General features: G+C 37.7%; 1 protein-coding gene across 2 annotated transcripts in view; it reads right to left on the reverse strand.

Annotated features, from left to right (window-relative positions):
* Nucleotides 1–5,497: 5,497 nt before the first annotated feature.
* oprl1 (opiate receptor-like 1) overlaps nt 5,498–19,792 on the reverse strand; it is a 103,813-nt gene continuing 89,518 nt past the window's right edge. For both annotated transcript variants that reach the window (XM_044352388.1, XM_044352387.1), the window contains exon 6: nt 5,498–6,192. In XM_044352388.1, coding sequence (XP_044208323.1) covers nt 5,645–6,192 — 548 coding nt within the window. In that variant the 3' untranslated portion in view covers nt 5,498–5,644. The remainder of the gene's footprint in view (nt 6,193–19,792) is intronic.

The raw sequence follows: 19,792 nt of genomic DNA on the forward strand, positions 1-19,792 counted from the left end.
GACTATGGCCTATGTTAGGTTTATTCAGACATACATTTTAGTTTTAATTTGACATCCAAAATCGTTGGCCTGGTTTTGTGGTTTGAAAATTTGAAGAAAACACTGATTGACATCACATGAGTGTTTATTGAACCTTCCTGGACCAAAATAAGTAAAGTTAATATTGTCTGGCTTTAGTTATGGTGGACTTTCATTTATGTGACCTACACGGTGATCAATACTTTGAGCTCAAGTAGCAAGTCATTCACAGAAGAATCTGTAGACACACATCTGTGACATTTAGAGCTGGGTCTAATGTTTCTCCTAGCACTGTGAGTCTGGCAAATCACCCAACCTTTAGGAATACAATAGCTCTGTCTATGAAATCATTTGTCTCTGTTGTTGTCGGTATAAAGTTTAAAGTCATATGGGGTAAAGGTGCACTCACACTACTTAGGATGCAACTGAAATCACTTTTGACCCCATTTTATAAGAGGGAATCACATCATAATATACTACAGAAGCACAGGGCTCCCAAATGCACAACACTAAGTAAGCGAGAATACACTCATGAAAACACAATAGAGTGTTACTGGGTTTATAAATGATGGCCTATTATCACAAGCAGAAAGAGAAGATGTGTTCATTTTTAAAAAAAAGTGTTTATGTAGACATTTTAACCCATCGTAAACTCTGTTTCACCAATAAGAGGTAACTGTTGGTAAATGGCAACTATAGAAAATCACTATGTCACCATGGACACATACAGTTTATTATATCTTGTGTACTGATTTAGAACCAAGGTTGAACTGTTGACCAGAACTATGTTTGGTGTGTCATGTACATGTGCATTAGCTGACACTTTACAGCCCTTCATGAAGGCGTATTTTCTGTGTAGTCTTCACTTCATTAATACATGACACCAGTTTATTGTGACCATGGTAGAATCCACACTTCATCAGTACTTGATACCGATTTACAGCAACACAGCAAACCATGGAGCCTCTTTTTCAATTTGGACAAAATGACATGAATCGGCTGTATAACACACGATAGCAGCACTACAGATGTTGAGGTTCACTGTGATTACCTCAGCTGGAAGTGAAGCTAATAGACAAAGTGGGAATTTAATGAAATGTGACTGTTACTTCTATACAATCAGAGGTTTCAGTTGGAGATGCAGAATGGCAGAATGGCGTATCCATCACCTCAATTTACATTTAAGCAGGTGGGTTACTTTAGCATTCCCAACTAGCAGTATTGTATTCCAAAGTTTAAGGAGAATAAAGAAGACAAATATCCACTTACCTAAAATGCAAACCTATTAAAATACTCTAAAGTTGCAGTTAAACTCTTAATTTATGACTGAAGAAAGCTATTTTAAGAAATACATACTCAATATTGAATTGTTCTCAATGGCCTGATGAATCCTGTCCTCAGAGGCTTTATGAATACAGGTCTGGACTAGTATAAACTAACAGCGAAGCACCAGTAAAAACTAGAACACATTTTTATCCAGCCAGAGAGCGAGCTTCAGTAACAGACTTCACTTGATATTTAAGGCAATGTAAGTTCATAGAATTGTTCCTCTCAAACAAAAGAAGACACACTAAATAAAAGATTAATACAGTATGTGCTGCAAAGAGTAACTGCAGCAGACAAACTGATTTGCACAGACAACTTTACCAAGAAAAAACAAAAAAACAAAAAACGGTAAAACATAACCCTTCATGACAGCAAATGGTATCAACTTGCTGTCATAAAACTCAAGAAATAAGTGAGAAAATATTACAAACATGTTTTGACTCCAAAGTAAAGAAAGCTTAACCAATCAAACTGCTACGTAAGTAACAAGTGACACACATATAAAATTAAAGGGGACACCAACCCTAAAACAGAATTCACAATGTTAATCCTTAAATGCATAAGTTTTAAATTAAATTGTCACTTTGTTTACTTCTGTACAACAAACCTCCAGATTATAAACCACTTTCTTAAAGTTAGACCCAAAAATTAAGAAAGAAACCATGTCTGGTCAGACGCCTGTTCAAGATTGTTGAGAAGCTGATTTTATTTTACATCAAAAACTGATTCATAATATTTTGATTAAATCCCTTGGAAATTGAGTGACTGACTGTGCTGCAAGGGGTTTTTTTATCAGTTATCAAAATTGTACTATCTTGACTGCTTGAAAATGACCTGTTTTTCATTATTTTTATTTACATCAAAAAGTGAAAAAAAGTGATATTATTTTGTTATTTCTCACAAGCAGTGCCAGAAGAAAATATGCAAATAGGTTTTAGAGTATAAGTTGTTTGTCTTAACATGATGCTTTTTTTTGCAAATATTGAGAAAATACCTGCCATAATGTTTAGTCTTTGAAATTGTCACTGTTAGATTTTTCTGATAGTACAATGTAAACACAATGAATAGAAATAAATCATATAAACTTTTGCATTAAAAATTATTATCATATTGGATCATTTTTTTTTGTCATTTAAAATGTCCAAAAGGTCGTTCACATTGAAATGATGTATCCCGTCAGTCTTGTCATGCTGTCAGTAAAATTTCATCATGAGAATACCATTTGTGATTTCTGTTTCAGGGTTGATTTCCACTTTAAGACACTAAGAAGAGAGAGAGCCCCTTTGTCCCTTGGAGTGGGGTCAGAGCACTGTGACCCCTTTCCTCCTGCTTTGCCACTGTGGTACTGGGAGTCAAAATTACTCCACTGATAAGACCCTTACTCTACCCCACCTGGTGTGAACGCCCCCAACCTCAAAATACCTCAAACCCAAAGTTTACAACCAATACTCCCAAACCCGTTGTTGACCCTGAACCTGATCAGTTTCATCTCCAAACCTGACAGAAGCTACAGATGTGGGGAAAACAGCATACCCAGATGTGTCATTTTCAAAACATCTGTGATTACATTGCCCCTGTCCTTTCATTCAAAATGCTTAATTACCATATTAGGTATCTAATAGGAACCACATGCTGCAAGCATGGAAAGAATTTCTCAGACGGTATTGTCTTTCAAACTAGTTGTCTTTGCAGAAATATATCATGTTCTCTTCATCACATTAGACCTGTGCTTGACCTTGGAACTCCACACCTGTATCATATACTATATTATTAAACTAATCATATCCCTAAAATTGATTTAGATGATCAATCAATATTACCATTAAAAACAGACAGAGCTTTAGTTGCTGACCAGTTGCCAGCTGAGTCCCTGACAGATCATTAGGGCTGGGTATCAAGAACTGGTTTCGAAAAGTCCTCTACAATTTCACTCATCAATATCTGAAAGAAAAGTTTGGCTTGGAGTATGACAAGCCAAAGGTAGTGCTTAAAAAGTCTGACTAAGCTTTGCAAAACGCAGTGGTGATGCAGAAATCTGTAATCACTGCAAGAAAGTAATTTCACACAGGGAGGAAGGTGCAGGTGTAAGAGCAAGTATGAGAATGGAACATTTTTGATGATCCCATTCATAGTCATAATGGCCCAGAATAGAGCAGAGAAGATTTATATTTTTGTTTTTATTTTATCTTTAAACCAGAAAAAAAATTATACCTCATAATTTAAAAAGAACGATTTATGGAGGCATAAACCTGCTCTTTATGATTTCTTTTTGTACTCAAACAATATGCAAAGAATCAAAACTAGGATCAGTAAGCAACATCTGCATTGACCAAATTCAAATGATAGACAACCAAGCATTCATGATCTTGACTTTTTTTTTTCTTTTTTCAAGTAATTGCAGCGATGTTGCCTTCACTGTCCAGCTGTAGCTCTGAGGAGCTTCATTTTAACGAACACCAGACAAGACAGACTATGTGACTGCTATCATGTTTAGGGTAACATTTGAGCATATACTGTCTTATTGTAAAATCACAGATGTGTTGTAAATATCATCTGGTAAGCATATTTCAAAATATGAGGATTGTTTTTCAATCTTTATTCTAATTAAGAACAACAAATTAAGAACCACTAATCACCTAATTGTTATCTGATAAATTATGATTTTCACCCCTGTTCCTTGCTGTTATCAGATGGCTTGTAAGGCATCATATGTTTCCTAAGTGCTTGAAACAAATACTTGAAACAGCTTTTACAAATGCATTATTTTTTTTTCCCTGGTCACATTAAAAGTTTATATTTATACCCTTGGATACAGGCAAATTGACATTTCATGTGTGGACACACCACAGACAGGCACTCGTTTTGTGTCCTAAAACACAGCAAGAAGAAGAAAAGTGTTAATACCCTTGCTGGGATTTGCCCAGAAACTGATTCTTGTGGTTCCTTTTGGGTTTTCTTTCAGGTTACAATGCCACCAGCTTCCCTTCCCACCCCACCCAACCCCACCCCACCCTAAATTCTAAATTTACAACACCCCAAAGGTGATCATAGAAAGTTTTGAAAAATCACAAAACTCTAAGAAACTTGTTTTAGAACAGGATTTCTTAGGTTTACTTTGAGTCAGGACACATTACGAAATGTTGTCCCTGTCAGAAATAACATTCATGTGACCCATTCTGGGTCCTGAGACACTGTTTATGAAATATCGTTCAAGAGTAGCTTGTTGCACATTGTTCTTTTCCTTACATAGCTAATACCTGCAGATATTACATCCAATGTCCTGTCCCCAGTCTCAAATATTATCACATTACACTTTTTGTGCCCATCTTGATAGGGGCTCAGCAGCATGTTACTATTATGTAGACCCATTCATAGTGAAATAATCAAAATAAAGACCCTGTACTGGTAGCACAGGGCTTTATGTCCACCACTTCCCGCCACTCATGACAGAGAGTTCTTTAGACTGAAACATCAACTTATAAAGATACAATAAACTGTAGTGAAAGTGTTGAACCTCCTTTTCACACTTCCAGAAAGCTTTTCTGTTCCTTGGCAAGGCTTAAGTCTGTGGTCCTTACCATAAGATAGCCACAATCCATGCTTCCAATGTCATTTTTATTCTTTTTACAAGCATCAAAGTAGTGCATGGTGGTGTCAGAGGTTTGGTATCTCCAGCTGCCTCTCTTAATCCCATGCTGCTTATAAACCCTCTCAAAACATCCAGTTCCAACCCCTGCCCTCTCATACCCAAGTACAGAGTCGGGTATCTTTCTAGAGATGCAGCAACTGGGTACCAGCATGAGTTGGCAGATCTGTTTTTTGTTCGTGAGGCTGTTGTTTTTGGACCTGCAATAAATGTCAAAAATGCTGCCAACCCTCAAGATAGTTAAAGAAGTTTTACTGAGGTTTCCTAAAGTCCATAGCCCCACTCCAATATCTGACAGCCTCAGTGGAGTTAGGGTCATATTCATTCTAAGATTAAGGATCCACAGTGGTTTGAACTACTCTCATATCTGGCACCATCCCCTACCCAGATGTCCACAGCCCTTCCCACCCAAACTCTCAACTTCCGGGTCCGATGTTCTTCAAGCCCAACTTATTCCTAAATTCTTTTCCCTTCGACCCCACCCTCCACATCTCCCTCCCCCCCACCCCAGGCCAGTCTTCTAGTTGGGGGATGGGGGGGCTCGTGCCGCTAGAGAGCTGTAATCTGAGTCAATTCTGTGTTGGAGTTCCCTGTCCCCTGGTTCTCTCCCCTCTGTGGGGGGTCTACCCCCACCAATGGGAGCTCCACGCCTAGTCATGCTGGATTAGGTGTCCCTCCGCCAGGTCCCCCGCCATCTCCGGCCTTGCAGCTATAGGCAGCTGCCACCTCCCTTGCAATGCTCCTCATCCTACCTGACTGCTGGGTGTCAAGGCGGAATGGCGATGGGTGGCAGAACTCACGGAAGCAGCGTTTGAAGTTCTCATCAAGGAAGGCGTAGAGCACAGGATTCAAGCTGCTGTTGACATAACCTAGTGCAATGCAGAAGTGCATCAGGACCAGCGTAAACAAGCTGCTCAGGTTGAATCCCAGCGACTGAGCCAGGACCATGATCTGGATTGGGGTCCAACACACAACAAATGCTGCCACCACCACCAGGACCATCCTGGTGATGCGCCGCAGGTTGCGGTCCTTTTCCTTGGAGCCAGACAGGATACGAACGTTGCGCAGGCGCTTGACCATCAGGCTGTAACAGATGCTGATGATAGCCACAGGGATGAGGAAGGAGAAGAGGAAGACGCAGGTGCCGAAGACAGGATCCCAGTGACTCCTTGGTTCAGGTAAAACCACGATGCACTCAACGCCTAGACACATTGGATAAGAGGAAGAGCAGAAGAGAAATAAAAGAAAACAAGTGAAATATATGGAGAAAAAACATGTGAGAGAGGACTGGACAAGTGGTAGGGATAATGCCCAGCCCAGTAATACGGTAGGTCCAGAATGTGTTGGTATAAAGACCAAAAACAGGGAAAAACTGCCAGTCTTGTGATATAATCACTTTAGCATTGGAGCTATTTCTTGAGTTGTTGGGAGCAGTAACTGCAGTATCTCAAATGTCCTGACCTCAGTGGGGTTTCAAGGTTTCACCTCTGTCCTATCACTACCATGAACAAAGCCCTGGTGACTCCTGGATGAATTGGTGACTAGCTTGTTAGCTACCAAGGACTACTACTTTTGACAAAGTCTCTAGGTTAAAGAGGAAACTGATATCAGTTTTCTGAGTTGACCGCAAACAAGCTTATTTCCAAAAATAAACCTTTATTTACACATTATGCAATTAAACTGGGATAAAGCCTACTTTGTATAATACAGGGAACAGTGTGGGGGATATCTGAACACTAATGTTTACATTAAAAATGCAAATCACTAGTGTAGATTAGGCAATGATTCTAACAATAGAAGCCAGAGATTAGAAGACAGAAAAAATATATCTGCAGCTATAGTATAGGACATGATGACAAGAAGGCAAAGTATGGAAGGATAAATTAGCAATGAGTCAGTTTTCATAGGAAGAGCAATTTAATCATAATACAGTCTTCGCCTAAAGGGGGAGGAAGAAAGAACACTAGAGGATAAATGCGTCTGAACCTATATAGTTAGGTTGTGGCAGGTACAATAAAAGAAACAATTAAGTATGACTAGTTTTAGAAAAGGCAGGGTTCCAATTGACTGCAGTTGGTCAAATTTTGCATCACAAAAGGTAAAAGTAACTATTCCATAAAAATATATTAAAACAAATTGCATTATAACAGCAAAAGTTGTGTAAGGAAGATAAATTTGTATTTGTATTTTGCTTTGAATTAATATTAAGCAAGGGGGAACAGCCACAATGAGAGTTAATTTTTCAATATTTGTAACAAAAAAACACCTGAATTTTTTGCCAAAATTTAGCAGAGAAAAGCATCACAGTCCTCCTGATAAGACTGAACAAATTCACCTCATTTGCCCAAATGAAACTCAGGTGTTGGGTTTGAACACTGGGGGGAAAATCCTCTTAACAAGCAGGAAGCTGTTAATCACAAATTAACAGGAAAATACAAAGTTGACTCCTAAACAGCCGTGAGTGACTGTTAAAAAAAACAAACACTGAACCTCTTAACCTCCAGCGAATAAGCAGAAATTTGCTGCAGCTCCAAGTGGTGCATTGTTTACTAATGAGCTCAAAAGATTTCTGGGAAATAATGACTCTGCGCACCCACACAGGTGTTTTCACTCATTGTGGCTGATCTGACATTTGCTCAGGTTGTGGGTTTACACACAAACACACACTTATCCTCTCATCTACTGAAGACTGGCTTCTATCAATTACAAGAGATTCAGTCAAACCAAAAATTTGGTGAAAAGGAAAAAAAAAATCCATTCTTATTTAAAATACAGTAAGATCTGCTGAATTCATGGCTTTGAAATGTGACATAATTTTATGAAACAATATCACGCTTTATAAATCATAAATTCTGATTAACATTTTAAAGAGTATACTGTGGTATGGCTGGAAGAAATTCAATTACACTTGTTTTAATTGAAGTATGATCATCAGATTAAACATAGCACTTACTGAAAACCTGACATTTTGAAACTTAGAGGTACAATATATGACATTCAGCCCCACTAGATGTCAGCAAACAACTATTTGCTATGTAAAGATATAGTGTAGTAATGGCGTCCTGAGCAGAGAATGAAGTCACAATCCCTATGTGTGTTGTTTGTTTACAGCTAAACAGTACACTAAAATATGTTTCTGAAAACACTTGAGGTGAGAAATAGGCAATGCAGTGACAGAATCTTGATCCATATTCAATCTTGATCCACTACATGTTTCTCTAGTGCAACATGTAGTGGGGCTGAATGTCGTATATTGCACCTTTAAGAGATATAAAGCACTGAGCTGCCTGCCTGCAACAGCAGTTTAATACTTTCTTGCTTAGTCAGGCTGGTGACAGCGTGCTCTGAGCCTGGCAGAGCACAAAGAGGGATGGGAAGGAGTAAAATCTCCCGTACATACAAATTTCTTGACAACCCATTTGTCAAAGAAACTACAAATAGCCCAAACAGTGATTGATTATGTTTTAGACGTGATCTGCTTCCGGGATTTCTAACATCAAATGAATTCGATGTTTTAATCATAACTCTGAAGTGAGCAGAGAATAAATATTTGATTTTTTTTAAAATCCTGAGGACGTTTGCAAGGCCAAGAAATCAATCTGACTCAAAATTTCAGAGATGGCAATGAGGCTTTTAAGTGTAGCACGTGAACACTTCAGCCAGCTTTGTGTGCCTTTTAGTTACTCTGATTATAACAATTATCCTGCACTAACAAGTGTGTTTTTAATGAATTTTAAATAAATTATTGCCTGTTTTCCCCCCATATTTACATTCTCCATATTTAACTTTAGAAACATTATTTTGCATTTACCTGCCAACATTTAGGTTTCAAAATTCGGGAGGTTTGGGGTGGTGAAGGACAATGTTATACTCGAGATGACGACAACTACATTTGTTACTGTGAGTGCAACAAAACCGTTGTGGGAGACAAGCCAATAAGCACTTTATCAAGCCACCTGTTCAACAAGCATAAACATGTAGAGGAGCAATATTTTCAATTGTTTTACCGGCAGTGTCCCCACCACTGCCAGTATGTTTTACAGTGTGCTGGTTAAGCTAATAACACAAAAGCTGTCTGTATGTAGCCTAACTGTTTATCTGAGTTTGTCACATATCTTAAAATCTGGCTAATTCTTATAAACTTCGCTGCAGGCTGAGACAAACCAGCCCCTCCTCTCTACCAGCGGTATCTGCAGGCAGTGAATCACATCAGCAGCAGAGGGAGGGGGACAGAAGACAGGAGGAAAGACTGTCTGCACAGAGAGCAGCTATGCACACGCCCTTGAATTGGGTTGTGGTGACAGATGGGTTGAAATTGTGTGTGTAGATTGTGTTTCATAAACGTTCTGGCAATTTGGGTAACATCAGACAAACAGACAAAACTTATGGATCCGTGTGTATGACAGTTATTCATAATAAAGTTTGAGGGCCATGCAAATTCTCCCGGGAGTTTCCTGGGAGAAACAACAAAACAGGAGCACAGCGGGAGAAACCCAGGAAAAATGGGAGTGTTGGCAGGTCTGTACATTATATATTATATAATATGTTATATTTTCTCCACCAAAGTCACAAAAAAGTGTTCTGGCTATAAAAGAAACATAAATGCAGTGTTTTTGTTTTTAATTATAAACTATGTTTGCACCAATGGGAGGATAAGGCAGGACATACAGACACATACACACACACACACACTGCAGAATAAACTGCATAAATAGTGGAGATAAAGGCAGATCAAACAAATAGGAATAGGGGCTGTTGAAAGAAAAAGTTGATCTATTATTCCATTTGGTGGATGCTTTTATCCGATGCATCTCGCAGGGCCGAGTGTGCACAATTTATAGTGTGTGGGTGTTCCCAGTAAAAACTGAAGCCATAGCCCCAGCTCTATTACTGCTGCACTCCAGCCATTGATCAAAAACACAGTAAAAGTCTCTGTGAAGGGACAGGAATAGTAATAACCTGCTTGATAGGGCTGTGAAGTTTATGTGTTTTATAACAATTGCCGTAGATGCTCTCTGTTCCCTGAGGGGAGAATGTGTTAGAAATGAAGCACCAGGTGGGTTTTAACTCAGAGGTAAAGGGATTCAACACTGGGAAATATAATAATGTTATTTATGTGAAGCTCTATTGATATCTGCAGGGAAATAATCCCTCTTCATGGAGGGTCAGAGGTCAGATAGTTCCATTTCAGGTGCTGAATCTGTCAAGGACTAAATGCCAACATGGTAAGAATAGCACATAAAAGGAAAGCTTTGTTGTTGCTCCATTTTCCCATCTATTTATAGTTTTGTTTTCTGAAATGTGATGAACATTACAGCCTTATGGAACCGCTAACGTGACCATAGATCATCTTCTCATTTCTGCCTTCATTTGATCTTCCTCATCTTCATCTTGAGGTAACCGCTTCCTCTCTGTCTCTTTCTCTCTATTTTTCAGACAGTGCTGACATTTCTGACAGCGAACCTTGCAGACACTTCAATTTATTATCTGTGATCTCATTCTGCTCAGACAGGCTGACAGCTTGTCAGTACACTAATATATATATACCACAACATCCAGACCTCGATAACTACAGCTTCACCACACGCACACACGTCCTCCATAACAACAGACAAATGTAAATATACAAGCATGTAAAACTGCATCAAAAGTGGAAATAAACTTGCACGCTATGCATTTGAAGAGTCATTCAACTATAGAATGTTTTTAGCTGTGTATATGTGTGTATATCAGACTTAAATCTATTGCTGAATGCTGTGTGTATGTGTAGTCAACCCACTTTAACATCAAAATGTGTAATAGCTACGTTGGTCCACAGCACAAAATGTATTAGTTTCACAATAATAGCTCTAAAATTGTGAGATGTCTCGGGTTTTTTTCGGCCTATTCTTTTCTATTGGCCTGCATCCATGTCATGTGACTGTCAAGTTTATGTCTGCAAAAACAACAACAACAACAACAAAAAGATGGCTGCTATTCCTTTCATTCTCAGTGGAAAATGCAATATTTTAAAATAGCTTCATCATTAAAATGAGTTTTGATAACATTTCTAGTGAGAAATGTGCATTTTATTTTCATAATCTTTGTTCAGTGAATGTACATGATGTTCAGTTTGTAGGTCATTAAGAAGATTTTTGCAGGCTTTCTATGGTTGCTATGGTGATCGCTATGGATCGCTATGGTTTTATGTAACTGTTTGTTGATGTTCTTTCAATAAAAAACATAGATTTTAGATTTTAATTTGAAGCTTTGCAATTCACACAAAAACATGACAGTGTCTTTGATAACTCAACAATACGATAGGTTAATGTTATGGCCATCAGTTTTAATTATCTCTCCTTTGATTTCAATAAATAAAGTTTTTTTTGTCAGCTTTGGGCAGCAGACTGCTAGTGAAGGGCATTGTGTTGTGGGTGGACTTGGTGCATTTGATTACTGTTTTGGGTTGTCTGCTGTAGATGGGCTTCATTTCATTTCAAATTGCCGCTGAGTTGCTCATTTAATTTTATATTTCCAAGAATATATGGCTGAGTACATCAATACAAAATAATCTTTCTTGAAACAGCCTTTTTTTTTGTTTGAGCAGACAGAAACTTGACAGTCACATGATGTGAATGCAGGCCAATAGAAAAGAATAGACCAAAAAAAAAAAAAAACCTTGACATCTCACAATTTTAGCGCCAATATTGTGAAGATAAAACGGTTTTGCACTGTGGACTTACGTAGCTATTACACATTTTGATGTGAGAAATATTGATATTATAATTAAAACTATATTTAGATCAATGTAACCAATAAGTGCAATAACAGTTTGCTGTTTTTCTTGATGTATTTGCAATTATCTCCTTAGATAAACAACACTGCAGCATCTTTGTAGCTGCTCCTCCACTCTATTATGCATACTGTACATGACAGTAAGACACTGCTGCATTAACACATTAACAAACAGACTATTAACATATTTAAATGTAGCGACACACTTGTGTGCACAAGCATATGACGCATTATGATTATATTTGCCCACTCTTTTAGATGTGATGTGTCAAAACATACACATATGCACACACCAACACATATTCCCTATGAATAAACAAAACTTCATTACTTAATTCTCTGGAGGGATGCTGTCTTCTGCCTGGTGGATTAATGCACAAACATTCCCCACACATAAAAATACACGCAAAGATGTACATTACTGAAAATTAAACGTGACTTGTGCACACTGCATATATGCACCTTCCAGTTGGCTTTTGACAGGAGACTTGAAATACCTCAGCTTTCATATCTCTGAGGAGCTGATGTCTGATAGGTGGAAATCTCAGAGTCGGGATTTGTTGCTGCTCTATTAAAGCTTGTCTGCAGTGCTGAACACTGCGTGAGAAAAGGTCAAGCCGCAATCACTCGATAGCTGTTAGTAGCAATCACTCAATGGCTGTTTCGAAATATCTCACCTTTTCAAATGTCAATCGTTGACTTTTACTTGCTCCTGTTTCTATACGTGCCGCTGTTGTCGTATTTTTAAACCGTGCAATGAAACAGCATTCACAGTTAGCCCAGATTAACCCTCATTAATTCAAGGCTTAATGTCAAATGAGTTCACGTCTTCATATTGGAAGAAGTAAATTGTTATGTTTGTTGCTACGACAAAGACTGTTTAACTCATAGTTTAGCTTAGATTAGGTGCTCTCCACCATTTTCAGTGGATTTTTCATCATGTCCTTTGTCAAATTCTATCAATTTCTAAGATTTTTATAAATTTTCTTAAACATTTAAACATCAAAATCCCTCTGTGCTGTGCTGCAGTCCTTGCCACTAGTAGCTTCTTTTTCAACTGCCTCGTTTCACCTGCATCCCCACCGACCAAGAACATGATCCCTCACTGGCTTCTCGCCCAGGAACACGGTCAGAGTTTAGTTTCACCAGACATAGCGCTCCCAGGAATCAAACCCCTCTTTTGGGATGGTAGGCAAGAGCTATCATTAACTTTTGACATTCCTGTTTCAATCAACAGACCACACACACCACTGCTTTATCAAACAAGACCTACCAATGAGTAAACAAATAATAAGTGAATCAAGGTTTCATATAGCTGTAACAAAAAGAAAAATGACGTTGACATTGAACGATTCTGCAAAACCCTGGATTACGCCAGGATGCAAACTATGATCTCCTGCATGGAAATTAAACATGCTACATATCCATCTGCGACTGTCCTTCCAAGAAAAACAACACATTAGGTCATAAATTACCTATATTTATGTTTATATATTTACACCTTAGGAACCAGATTTGCAGCTGTTTTTCTGGCGACGAAATATTTATTTTAACTCAAACCATGATCTTTTTATAATTCTAAGTGGTTTTTGTGCCTTAACCTAAGCAGACCTTTACCACAGTGTTGTCACAAAATAAAACATAATTATTCAACTGATAAAGGCCATTTAATGTGGCATTGAATGACATACGAAAAGCTTAAAATGGCATCAACATTGAGATGTGGAGATTCAAATACAACGCCAATGTTTTATCAATTATTAATTCTTTCGTTTGTCCTGTAATTTCATCACTTTCTTTCTTTGTCTCTCCACATGATCTCTGTCAGTTCCCCCCCATATTCTTTCTTTCATATATAACCGGGAATCTGTGTCCCATCCCGGTTTCCATTTCACAGTTGATGATTCTCTCCACCTCTTCTCTCGTTCTTTTCATTTATCTCTTATTTCCCCCTCAATTGCATTTTGCCTACCTTTTTATTTTCTCTTTTCCTCCACCTTGGATCATCTCTCGCTTTCTTTCACTGCTCTCCTCATCTATTTCTTTTCAATACCTTGCTTTTGCTCTCTTATTTTCCTCACCTCTGGTTCAGGTCTATTATTTTCTCTTTTCATTCATTTTTGCTTGAACCACTGTCTGTTCTTCCTCCTCCCCTCCAAAATGTCTTGCCTTTGGTTTTCCCGTTTTGCCGTCCTCTGCCTCTCTCTGAAGATTCTCTTTTTCTTTCTTTTCTAGACTTAATTTGTTCCTTTTCTTATCTCTTTCATATTTTTTTTGGTTTCTTCATGTTGTCACTCAGTGTCCTTCTTTCCTGGTAATTCTCTTCATTTTTAGACCTAACATTTCATGTTTTTGTAACTCCCTTGGTTGCTCCTTGCAATATTTTCCCCTCTCACCTTTTATTCTCTGCAGAAAATAACTGTTCATTCAGTTTCCTTTCTCCTATTGGTCTTTCTCTGCTCTTTGGCTTTTTTATTTCTTGTGCTCTCTCTCCTGGCGCTAATCTCCTCCTGCTGCCCCTTTTCTTTCAATTTCAATCTGAGCAAAACAGAATTCTTCTCTCCTCTCCTTATTTTTCTTCTTCCTTTCCCCTTTTCTCACTTTCTCACTTCTCATTTCACCCTTTTTTCCATCTCTTCCCCTTTTACCTCCCATTTTCTGTCTGTGGACAATAGTTGTGGTCTTGCATCGATTGGATCCTGCTGCCCTCCTAACTGAACACTAAAAAAACTTGTCACCTCAGTTAAATAACCAAACCAGAAGCTGCTGACTCCCAACTTTCAGATGTTACTATTGATATTTTCAGTCCTTCACTAGTAAAACAACGTTTTACTAGTTGAAGACGAGTTGAACGTATGAGAAATGATGAGGGAAATATACAGTAGTAGGATGTGATAATAAAATCCCACTAGTGGAGTCATAAGTAATTTCTTCCACCACGGTTCATCAATGTAAATGGAATTCACTGAAAAAGCAACGATATGTAAAATTAAATGATGTCACATGTCATTACCTTGCTTTGTTAATAATAATGTGTATCAACCTTTAAATGCACAAGGCAGCATTGGAAAAAAATGACTTTTACTAAAGTGAAAGCAAAACAAGAATTAGGGCTGGTTGTAAAATGTACGAGGCCAATCAGCTGTTTAGATATTGTGATAATCGTGATGACAATAGATGGCAATATTCTACAACACCCTTAAGCCTTTACAACACATTTTTCTAGAAGGAAATTATGACCATAAACATCCAGCTTCTTAAATCTCTGCATCTTTTGGTTTGTTGTCATTATAAATTCTGTAAATTTGGGGTACTTGACTAAAAAAAAGTATATTTGATGGCATAATTTTAGGCTCTGGGAATGTGTGATGGGCAATTGTCATTTTTTTGGACATCTTATAGACAGTCATCGACTAGATTAAAAACAAGACTACAGCCACACCAGCAGCTCTGTGAGGCTGTACTCTACTAGCCAGTAATGTTTACTACAGACCTCATCTTAGTGTGATATCTTGCTAACATTTTCTAATTAGCACTAAAAGTACAGCTAAAGCTACTGGGATGTCATTAGTGTTAGAGTTGTTAGAGTATTGAACAAATTAAAATTTTGACCTGATGATGGTGTTAGATGGAAAGTCAGGGAATCCCTTAAGTCTTGTGAATGTTTGCACCAAATTTTGTGCCAATCCATCGAGTGGATGTTGATATATTTCAGTGGATAATTGACAAGTGTGACCTGTTGTTGGCCCTAGAGGTAAAGTCAGAAGATCATTAACGTCATTAAGATCTATCCTCGTGAAACCTTGGATATCTGTGCCAATTTTTATGGCGATGCATCCAATAGTTGCCATGCCTACAGCCACACAGCTAGCAAGGCTAAAGAGGAAATTTGAATACATTATTTTGTCCTCTGGGAATCAATTAAATAGAAAATATACTCTGAATAATGAAAATAAGCACAGTTGCTGCTCATGTTGAGAGGGACATTTTGCCGGATGTTCTTTATTTGCCTACCTTGTTGGATATTCAAGGACATTTTACTGTTTTAACAGCTGTTAAGTGTCATTTGCCTTTCAGTTGTATTCTCTGGGCAACATCACAGTGTTTCTCTTTTTCATTGTTTATTCATAGTTTGTTCTGCATTTTCTTCAGCAGTTTTGTCAGATGGGTATTTGAACTATGTTCTCTTCCTTTCTATTTCAGTTTTTCCCCACCTGGTTTCTCACAGCTTTCCTGCTTTTAAGAAACAGTGAAGATCACATCATATTGGGATATTTAGGCTTAGAGCAGCAGTGGCTGAGTTTATAATTCAGATTAGATAGAGTGAAAGTTTGCAATGGCAAATAAAAAAAAAAAAAAAACAACAGTGGAAAGACAGAAACAGCCTTTACATCAGGTCTGTACATGGACAAGTACATAATAAGCCTCAGGCCATATGTTTATATGTGAACTTATCCACACATTAAGTGTATCTTGAGGCTTCCAGCTGTGTCTGTGTTAGCTTCTGTAGCTCCTGGCTGATAAATGGCTCTGGCAGTAGCTGAGCTTGGTTCATTTATAAGCTCTGTTTGCCCTTGTTTACTTGCTCTTGCATGAAAACCTCGTGGCTCTAGATGGATATTGTTCCACCTCAGAGATTATCAGTACAACCGCTATTTGACCACTGGTTTCATAAAGACTAATATAAAGGGGACATTTGTTTTTTTGTTATTTTCTGTTATTTTTATTCTGTTATGATGTTGGATGTCTGTTCCTTAGCCTTTGTTGCTAAGGTTTTTTCTTGGGTTGTTCACGTTGCCCACTCCCATTTTTCAGATCAGATTCAGTTCGAACATGTACGGATGTGTTTTAGAAGTTTCCATCTCAAGTAAAGAAGTACTTTTGTTTATGTAGCCTCCAGAACTGCCGGAAGCTGTTCAATCATTGGGAGGGGGGCCTTAAAGAGAAAGGAAATAAAACAGCCTGTTTCAGACAGAGGCTGAACTGAGGGGCTGCATAAAGGGCTGGTATCAGATAAATATGGAGTTTTTTGCAAAGATATTCCAGTTGAGGAACCTGAGAATGTGCATGATATGTCTCCTTTAAGACATTTTCATGCTACCTGGACTTGAGTTTCCCCTCCAAAACCAGCTCACTAAGATGACAATTAGCTCTTTCACAAGTCTCTATGGTATTTATTGTAAAATATGATGTTTTCAGACTAAAATCTTGTATTGAAAACTGGGCTTGTAAGATACTGCGAGACTAGATTTTCATTTTAAAGCCTGTATATGATCAAGAAAACACAGTGATTGTCTGTCATTACTTTGATACTGATCCAGACACATTTTTTAATTTTCTATTATTAAAATTACTAATGTAGAGAATCATGCAGCCTTGTTGGAAGTTTAAGTCTCTTGAGTGCTTTCTCTTATATCAAATTTGACAGCAAAGGCACTGACAACCAATGACAAACCTGATCAACAATTTTTAAAAGCAGATCATGGAGGGTAACTCCATATAGAATGAAGGAACCAGTTTTAAAACAACAAAAATGATGTGATGCGGTCTGGCCTTTTTAACCCGTTGAGGGTTGAGATCATTTTGTGTAGGTCACAGGTTCTTAATGATTTCAGTCTTTGTGGTTGATTCCTTTCTCTTGTGAACTAAAGAATGTATTCTGCCTTAGGCCTGTTCCACTAACCATCCTGCAAAATAACATAAAATAACATAAAAGTCCCCAGAGTCAGAGTTCATCCCTCTGTGTGTTCATTATCCTGTCAGACAGTTCGTGGGCAAGAACTGTTTGGTTTTGGACAGTTGAAAAGGTTGAAAGACACTAATTTAGACTTAAATTCAGGTTTCAGACTCATGCTTGTTTACCTGCTGCCACTTCAAGCTTACTAATGGACAGAGGCAAGCATTGGCTTATATAACCTGTCTGTGTGTGAGTGTGTGTGTGTTTAAAGTGACAGTATATGACATGTAGGTATTACAGCTCATCTCACAGTGTAGTTTCAGGTTAAACTAATGGAGAGAGAAAGATCACCTGTATGACTGTCACAAGGTTGTGTGTGTGCATGTGCGTGCATGCATGCATGTGTGTATGTGTGAGTACTGTGTTTTTGACATCTCCACAAGTTGGTACATGTATAGTTTATCCGATCTGTGTGTATCTTATCATGTTGTATTGTGTGTGTCTGTGTCCATGGACATATCTGTCGTCTGTATGTGTGTATTGTGAGTTGGTGTGTGTATGCATGTGAGTATGTTTGTGTGTCTATCCTCAGGCGATACAGCGCTTGTCATAAAAGTTTTATCTAGTTGGGTCAGCAGAGAAGGGGGCGCAAATCTACACTGCACACACACACACATACACACAGATTATAAATGGTATTAGTCAGTGTCCTGTGAATGGCTCTTTTGTTACAGTTTTCTTCCATCACACTTAATCACTGTTATTTTTATTTCACTCAAACATTTCATTACTGCAGATAAACTGAACTGAGGGACAATCTTAATGCGTTCCTGTAAATCCTGCAGAACGGAGGATCAGATCCACTGACAACATGTAAAGTTGATACTGATTTTATCTTTGTCAGCTTCGTCTGACTCACATTTTAATGTCGCTGTCACTTCTTTAACAACAACCTTGACTCACCATTAGTGAGATAGTATTAGTATGAGACTCTCTAATGCAGTGCTAATACTTACTTCTCCCTCATACATCATGTACCTGCAGTCAAATGTCTTTAAAATCCATGTAGACCTCTGTCTCTATATACCCAGTACTGTTTAACCAATACTAGTGCTGAGAGATATGTTTACATTGATACTGATAGGCATTAAAGGGTAACTACACACTAAATAGTTTTTTTTATACTGTACACATAATCACATAGGTCAATGTTGGTATATGATGTATACAGGTGATTTTTCCAACAATACATATATTGTGTGTAAAAATTGATTTTTCTAGTTTATTTCTGTCTGCTTGGTTTTAAAAATTCAGTTCAGCCAAATTCTCTGCCCCTCCCTAATGATGACATATTAGGCATTATTTTTTAACTTTATCTGCATTTTGTGGTTATGCATCTGAATCTACACTAAAAATGATTCCCACATATATGCTAAGAAAAGAGCATATTCTTGATTTTGCTTTTCTTTTCAACATTGTACTGAATATTAAATAGAAAAAGACTAAAAACTAGAAAAGAAGCATCCGACCCAGGAGGCAGTTTAGTAAAAAAGCACAGTGGCATTCCTGGCAGAAGGACACATTATTCTTTCCACTGCAGAATGATAATATCATGCTGGGAAACAAATATAAAATAGGAGCTAAATATAGAACTAACATGGCATTGGTGGAAGTACAGTATGTGCTCTATTGAGAGGAATGACTTTGGTTTTTTGAAACTTCCAATAGCTACCCTGAGAGTCCAGGAGTAGAAACTATTTGTACTGATGTTTATGATACTTACTAATGATAAGTTTTCAGTTACTGTACGTAAATAATAATGGTCATGAAATATACTTTCTTAGCATAATCTTTCTCTAGATACAAATGGTTAAATTTAAAACTAATGCACCAACAATCACATTAAAACTTATCAGTATCATCACACTAAGGCATTGACATTACCTCATTATACTGTATGTATCAATGCTTTTATAGTAAATTGCTCATAAAAGATACACCATGCCATCACAGATGATGAAGCATGGCAACGTTAATTATGTATTGTTACTATAATGGTATTATATAAGCATATTCATTTGTGTTTCTAGTTACTCAATGATTAAGGTTTACATACTGTAGCTCAGAGTATGTAGAAATAAGCAAAAGAAGACAATAGACAAGGAAATGAACTTTGACATCTCATCTCCTATCCTATACCTAGTGGGAATGCTGCTATTGTCTTCTCTTCCACTACATTATATAAAGAGCAAGATTCCATTATAATCCATGACTTTACATAAATACATAAGTGTATTACATGACCCAACAGCAATCCCTGGTTGGTTGGAATTGTTCATCCGGGTGCATCT

The sequence above is a fragment of the Thunnus albacares genome, chromosome 5, assembly GCF_914725855.1.
Source record: "Thunnus albacares chromosome 5, fThuAlb1.1, whole genome shotgun sequence".
NCBI classification, from domain to species: Eukaryota; Metazoa; Chordata; class Actinopteri; order Scombriformes; family Scombridae; genus Thunnus; species Thunnus albacares.